The sequence below is a fragment of the Tasmannia lanceolata genome, unplaced genomic scaffold (assembly GCF_043159265.1).
Source record: "Tasmannia lanceolata isolate RefF3 unplaced genomic scaffold, GAP_Taslan_0.1 ptg000036l, whole genome shotgun sequence".
Lineage (NCBI taxonomy): Eukaryota > Viridiplantae > Streptophyta > Magnoliopsida > Canellales > Winteraceae > Tasmannia > Tasmannia lanceolata.
Genome location: NW_027518713.1, coordinates 4,513,306 through 4,521,231, shown reverse-complemented (window position 1 = coordinate 4,521,231; position 7,926 = coordinate 4,513,306). Strand labels below are relative to the sequence as shown.

At 39.5% G+C, this 7,926-nt stretch overlaps 2 protein-coding genes across 2 annotated transcripts; both read right to left on the bottom strand.

Annotated features, from left to right (window-relative positions):
* Positions 1 to 4,628: 4,628 nt before the first annotated feature.
* LOC143859704 (putative mitochondrial protein AtMg00860) lies at positions 4,629 to 5,552 on the bottom strand. The gene is made up of 2 exons (XM_077370353.1): positions 5,495 to 5,552; positions 4,629 to 5,137 (listed from the first exon to the last, which is right to left on the bottom strand). Exons 1-2 carry the CDS (start codon positions 5,550 to 5,552, stop codon positions 4,629 to 4,631), a joined length of 567 nt encoding a protein of 188 aa, XP_077226468.1.
* Positions 5,553 to 5,567: 15 nt separating this feature from the next.
* On the bottom strand, positions 5,568 to 6,047 carry LOC143859703 (uncharacterized). The gene has a single exon (XM_077370352.1). It carries the CDS (start codon positions 6,045 to 6,047, stop codon positions 5,568 to 5,570), a length of 480 nt encoding a protein of 159 aa, XP_077226467.1.
* Between the last annotated feature and the right edge of the window lie 1,879 nt (positions 6,048 to 7,926).

Sequence of the window (7,926 nt, the reverse complement as noted above, 5' to 3'; positions counted from 1 at the left end):
TTACTGTCCCGGTCGACCGGGGCTCGGCGGTAGCCCGCCACTGGTCTGCTGTTTCAGCAAAAACAGTTTTCAGCCGCTTCTTTTAAAATTCATATCCCCCTTGTTTCTTATCGGATTTTGATGTTCTTATACTCTACGGTCATTAGAAAAATGAGAGCTATCTGTTAAAACTATTTTCAAAAATATTTGAAAATATTTTGAACCATTTAAAGCAGTTTAAAGTGTTGTTTTCACAATTCAAGTGCTAATGTCATTCTTTTTTATTTGTAAACTTTGGTTGGCACTTGGGCTTTGGTTCCTTGGGTTATGGACATTTGTTTTACTAATGTTTAGGACCTTTGAAAATGTTTTTTCATGAAATACAAATCGGTTTCAAGTTTGGTTTTGATGGATGTTTAAAAAATACTTTGAAATGCACAACCACATGAAAAAGATCTTCAATACAATCTAGAAATGTAAAAATACTTAGCACCTTGATCGTATTGGCTTCAAAGGTCTTCCTTGGTCTTTTGGCTTGTAAGTGAACACTTGCGAATGCTTTGGTACATGTGACTTCTCTTCTTGAATGAATCTTCACTTTTGAGGCATGAAAAGGTCACAAACACTTTGTTTAACTTCAAGCTCCTCTTGGCATATCTTAGGCATGCTTGTGGGATCCTCAACTTGAGCTCTATGCTTGGACATCTTCCAAATATGATCTCTTCCATGTGTGTACAAGCTCTTTGGTCCATTGTGCATGTTGATCCGCAAGCCATGTGTTGTGTTGAGTTGTGTAATGGCGATATGACATGTTAAGTTCCTGTCTAAGGCACAACACTCAAAGACGACACATTAGTCCATAAAGACTAATCAATTTGGGTTTGCTCGCATCAAAACAAGAAGGAAAAGGTGAGTGATTGAACCCATGGGAACCATTGGGCTTACACTAACAAACTAAAGATAGATAAGTCGGTGATCTGCTGTGAGCTCGGACATTTATCCCGGCTATCCAAGATTCCTAGTCTTTGTGTGTTTTAAAATACATAGGATTGTTTGTCGAAAAATAGCAACACTTAATCGGATGGTGGATTTCTAGACTGATCTATTTACATGCTTGGAAAGTAGATTCGAATATGAATCCAACGCATTAAGAATCATCAAAATCCGAAGAGCGGTTTAGGAGATATGATTTTTCAAAATTTGGTATAAGTTTTTGGAATTCAGAAAATTAATTCTGAAAATTGATTTGGGTTTTTTGTTTCTCCACCCCAAACGATTTGAAAAACTTATAACCCAGGCAAAGACTTTTCAAATAATGTCTTAGGATGTATGTAGCATGATCAGATCCTTGAGAAAGCATTCACGTAACTATATCCCACTCAAAGTTACTTGAAAGGTCATGCTATCCGGATTGTATTCCCGGTATGGAATAATTTTATTTTTCACAAATCAAACGATCTTGTTTTCACAGAAAATTTTGTACACTGATTTATTAGACTATATAAAAGTGTTTTATGATGTTTCTAATAAAAATCAGATGGTTGTGTGTTAATCAAAATTGAATTAATCCGGTTTTGTGAGAATTGATCGCTATTGGTGAAAGATGGGCAAAAGGGAGATTGGACCTCACTTCATGAATGAGATGCATGATCTTTCTATGGATGTTGTTTTATGATGGTTTGTATTATGGTTTTTAATATTAAAGTCCGCAATGTAATTTAATAATTTCACCTTTTAAAGTACTCCCTCTAGGCAGTTGGGCGGACGAGTGGTTTTCCTTGGAGATTGATGATGATGTATAGATTACCTAGGCTAGTATAGGACACTAGGGTAGTTTATATTTATTTGTCCAAAACCAATTGAGGATGAGATCATTCTCTTAAAGCTCAAAAGATGGATCGTGGATACTATGGCATAGGAATGCTCCAGATTGATTGCCAGATGGAGGCGGATTCGATCCAACCAAAGAGGGACGCACTTGGTGATGTTGCTGATGTTATTATGCTTCAGATAATGAGAAAAATCTGACTACACTCCTTTGGAAATTTTCTTTGAGGCCAGGGAAGTTCCCCTTGTGCCGTCGCACAAAGTTGCCCATAATTCACCCTCAATTTGGCAATATGATGTTGTAAGGATTTTCTTATTCAAATAAGGATAGTGGGAGAATCCCTATGATCCAAGATGCCACATCGGATTTCATGGATGGTGTGTGTTTATTTCCATGATTTGTTTGTTTGCTTTTCATGTCATGGATGGCATGGTTTGGTTTGCTATGTATGTTTATTTTTCATGCAGTGGTTGCCTAATGATAGCTATTACTCCCACATTAAATAACCCTCTTAGTAATATTAAGTTGATAAATGGGGTCTAGTCGAAAGGACAAGATCTCGTGGCCTTCCATAGCCATCTAACTGTTAGCTAGTCTAGGAAATAGGACGGTCACATGCCAAAGCAGAAGCTGATCATGTTTCTTAACTAGAGTAATCATTAGGTTCCTACTTGGATAAGGAGAATATGCATGATACATTGGTCACATGCCAAAGCAGAAGCCATTGTAGATTTGTATAGTTTTTCAAGGCGGTGGGTATAACATAACCAAGCAAAGCATATTGACGCCCAAAGGATACACATACTGCAATGCTTGGAGGCAGAACATTGATCGGATCTCATAGGATTAGATGAATCCACTTATTCAAAATTGTTGAATAAGTTTCCGATGCCCATTGGAGAAATTATACATTTCTCTTAATTCAAGAGGTTGAGGGGCTCATGAATGAGAACGTGCAATGGGCGGTTCCATTATAGATCAAAATCCCAGATCCGATGGGTATGTTATGAAATTAACTAAAATAGTAGTTTTGCTAATTATGCATCTTTCCTTTGCACATAGATACAGTAGCTTTATTCAGCCCATTAGCTAAGATCTTAGATGAAAATAAGTTAACTGATTTAAATTACCTCGACTGGAACAGGAACCTAATGCTAGTGCTCACAGCCGCTAAAGTTTATTGGGTTCTTACCACTGAGGTGTTGAATTATCTGGTCCCGATGCGCCTCAAGCAGACTACGATAGAAAGTCTAAGTGGCTTGAGGACAATAAGATGACAAGGTGTTACATCCTTGGCTCTATATCCAATGTGCTGCAGCAGCAACATATTGGAATGGCAACAGCCTCAGATATAATGCTTAAAATTAAAGAAATGTTTGGAAAGCAACATCTCACAGCTAGGCTGTTGGCGATTAGAGGCCTAATATCTCCCAAGATGGTAGAGGGAACCCCAGTTAGGGACTACATGCTAAAGATGATGGGCTATCTAAACTAGCTCAACATCTTGGGGGCCATCATGGATGCTAAAATGCAGATCGACATTGTCTTGTCTTCCCTATGTGGGTAATTCAAAGAGTTTGTTATGGCCTACCACATGCACAAAATGACAATGACCTTGACAGAACTGATGAATCAACTTCATATAGCTGAGGATCTGCAAAAGAGTAATAAGAAAAGTGTCTTCTTAGTAGAGGGTAATGGACCCTCAGCACCTAAGCTGAAAGGTAAAGGAAAAGGAAGAGTAAAAGGCCAAGGCTCTAAGAAGAACATGCTTGTGGTAAAGAACAAGAAGAACTTTAAGAAGAAGAAGTCAACCAAAGGCAACGATGGTTGCTTCCATTGTGGAAAGACTGGATATTGGAAGCAGAACTACGGGAGCTATCTAGCTACCAAGCAGGGCAACAAGCCTACCTCAGGTATGTTGCATGTTTTTGTTGCTGAAACCAATATGATTAGATCTGTATTTTTCTGGTGTATTGACATAGGTGCGATCTCACACATCTGCAATGTTTTGCAGTGGTTCAGGAAAATCAAAAGGTTGACTGAGGGCGAGCTCACCCTACAGGTTAGAACTGAAGCAATAGTTGTGATCCAAGCTGTAGGTGACTACATTTTGACGTTCTCAGGTGGTTATTTAATATTAAAGGATTGTCTGTATGTACCTTCAATAAGAAGGAATTTAATTTCAGTTTCAATAGGTTCAGACAAACGTCCGCCATTTTTGCCAGACGTTCGCCCTATGCGCGGACCCCAGTTTTTCCTGAAACGTGATTTTCACCTTTTTTTTTAAAGCATACTATAACAAGTTATGTATCAATTTCTTTCATCAATTAAGGCATCTAACGCGAAAGACTGCGAAGACCTTCGAGGGAAAATCAATTCTCCTCCACCTTAATCAATGATTCTTTAATCGAAGAACATAAGGATTGATTTAATCACTATGATTACACTATTATCTTTATTCTTAAGAGATTTGAATCTCTTAGGGAGAAAATAAACCAAAACTATAACTTACATATCTTTTGGAAGATTGATTTCCTTAGATTTTCTAATATCCTCTCCCAAAAGCTCGACAAGTTTCTCTTAGGGTTTAAAGTTCTAAAATCTGTAGCTTCATGGAGTTTTTATAGACTCTAGCTTTTAAGAGTCCTAACTTAGCAAGGCTTTTGGAAACCCTAACCCACTCCAACTAGGAAACTAACTATGCTCCTCTTTTAATTTAATTAATTAAATAAGATTATTATTTTGGGACAGAAATACCCTCACCCCCCAAACGTTCGCACGTTTTGGACGGGTTTAGGTATTTCACATAGGCCAAAACTCAGCCATATTGCATCAACACACACCCTAGGCCATTCCTAGATGCATCACTGTATACGACAAAACCTCCACTACCTGATGGTATAGGCACTGGAGCTGACACAAGTCGATCCTTCAGTTCCTGAAAATTCTTCTCGCATTTCTCTATCCATGTAAACTTGGCGCCCTTGTGAGTCAACTGCGTCAACGGAACTGCAATACTTGAAAACCCTTCCGCAAATTTCTTGTAATAGCCCGCCAATCCAAGAAAACATCGGACTTCTGATACATTGGTTGGCTGGTTCCATTCCCCTACTGCCTGGATTTTTTGAGGGTCTATGGATACACCGTCTTTGGAAATTACATGCCCAAGGAATGATACTTCTTCGAGCCAAAACTCGCATTTGTTTAACTTGGCATACAATTCCCGCTCTCTAAGGGTTTGTAGGACAATCCTCAAATGCTCTTCGTGTTCTTCCTTTCCCTTAGAGTATATCAATATGTCGTCAATGAATATGACCACAAACTCATCTAAATGAGGTTTAAAGATTCTATTCATTAAATCCATAAAAGCTGCTGGAGTGCTCGTCAACCCGAATGGCAACACCAAAAACTCATAGTGGCCATAACGAGTTCTAAACGCGGTCTTAGGGACATCCTCCGCCTAAATCTTCAATTGGTGATAACCAGATCGAAGGTCAATCTAAGAAAACACTTGTGCCCCCTGGAGCTGATCAAACAGATCATCAATCCTTGGTAATGGATATTTATTCCTAACCGTTACCTTGTTCAACTCCCTCTAGTCTATGCAAAGTCGCATGCTACCATCCTTCTTTTTCACAAATAATATCGGTGCTCCCCAAGGCGACACACTTGGCCTTATAAAACCTTTATCTAACAACTCTTGCAACTGAACACTGAGTTCCTTCAATTCAGCTGGAGCCATTCGATAGGGAGCCTTTCAAATAGGTCCTGTGCCAGGCACTAGGTCAATAGTAAACTCTATCTCCCTCTCTGGTGGCAATCCAGGCAAGTCCTCCGGAAAAACATCCGGATACTCCCTCACCACTGGAATGTCCTGTAACTTAGTATCTCCTTGACTGACATCTCTTACAGAAGCTAAGAACCATTGGCATCCATTCCACAACAGCCTTCTTGCCTGTAGGGCAGAAATGACTCGAGGAGGTACTACTGTCATACTCCCTCTAAAAATAAACTCTGGTTGATTTGGAATGCAAAATTTGACTATCTTTTTATGACAGTCAAGATTAGCGTAATTTGTTGCTAACCAATCCATCCCTAGGATGACATCAAAGTCCTTCATCTCTAGGATCACCAACTCTACAAGTATCTTCCTACCTTCGATTTCAACTGTGTAAGACCTGCAGACGTTGTTTGCCACAATAAAATCTCCCATAGGGGTGTCTACCACTAGTTCCATTTCCATAGGCTCAACTTTTAACTTGTTCTTTCTAACGAAACTAGCAGACACAAATGAATGGGACGCACCCGAATCAAATACAACATGTGCATATGCATAAGAAATTATTAAGGTACATGTCACCACAACATTTGAGGCCCGAGCATCCTGCTCGTTGATGTTATACACTCTTGCTTGCCCTCGAGGTCCTTGGTTAACTTGTCGGTTCTGGTTTGCAGGTACTTGCTGTGCAGGTGTCGCTCAACTAGGTTCTTGAGCCTGTTCTTCTTTCTTCTGAGGGCAATCAGCTTTCCTGTGCCCGAGCTACCCATAGACAAAACAACCGCCAGTCACAAAAGGGCATCCCTTCTCGTCATGGTTTCTCTTACATGTTTGGCACCATGTACCTTTGTCCCCACCTTTCTGACCTCCTTAATTCTGAGGTGGACCTCCTCTACCTTGATTTGGCTTATGCTTCTTGTATTGATTTCCTAAATTTTGGCCACTTTGAGATTCAGAGTTGTTAAACTTTTTCTTCTTTTGAAGTTCTCTAGCTTGTTGGGCTTTCACTACACCCTCTTCAACAGCTAAGGCCTTTCCCACGGACTCAGCATATGTTCAAATTTGAAAATCCTTAACTCTTTGCTTAATGGGCTCCCTAAGACCTTATTGGAATTGACGAGCTAAGGCTTTGTCATTCCCCATAAGTCCTGAAGGTGCAAATTTCCCGAACTTGCTAAATTTGGCCTCATATTCGGTTACTGTCATACTCCCTTGTTTCAGATTAAAGAATTCATTCTCCTTTAAAATCTTAATGCCCTCAGGGGAAAACTTATCATTGAAGGCTACCTGAAATTCCTTCCAAGTACACTGTTTGTTCTTCCACGTGGTAGGCCTTTTCATCTTCCACCAAGCTTTCGCGTCACCACGGAGCATAAAAGTAGCTGCATCCAGCCTCTCCTGATCTGTAAACTCCAGATAATCATTAATTTTTATTGTATCATCCAACCACTCCTCAGCCTCAAGTGGATCTAAACTCCCTTTGAAAGGAATTGCCAGTTTCTGGATTTGGTTGAGGTTGTGGCTGGGGTTGATTCTGCTTTGCTTGCATAGTCACTACCCCCACCAAGGTTTTCATCATATCCCTCGGACTCGGAGATCCAGGTTGTTCCTCTTCCTTTCCATTATGAGTCCCGGTCGGAGGGTTCGTGGAACTTGCTTTTGATCATTAATTGGAGCTTCCTTATACTGGTTTTCCTGTGAGTTCACATATGCTCAAATTATTGCATATGTATCCATGGAACGTCCGTCTGACTCCTGGGACTCTTCTTGCACTGTCCCCTGTGGAACAGGCAACAATCTCTGATTGGCTATTTTCCTTTTGAACTATTTAGGAGGCATCTTGACCTATGTCAGTAAATAAATGTCCATAAGTATATGTTTGGGTTTCTTATGTATAAAACTTATATATAAAGAAAATGAGATATTAGATACACATATACTTATATACATATATCATTTCCCATGTGATCCCCACTCTCACGTCAAGTATGTGTTCTAGGTATTTAAGGTCTCTAGATTTTCAACCTGGCTCTGATACCACAAAACTGTCACGCCCCAAACCGAGTTTTCGGTCTAGGCACTTAACAGCGCCACATATTCATCAAACCATGAATATGTAAGGCATTCATACTGGAACTATGCAATAAACAGAGCTACTAAGCAAAACTAATTTATTAATTCATCATCAGAGTTATCTGTGCGGAAACTAAATATTTTGTCCAATGGACTACATCAAATAAACCAAATTAAATATCTCAATGTTTATTGCAACTAATGCTACTGTCTAAAATATTATAATAGTAAATCCTAAACTGTCGCCCATGCTCACTCCCAAGCT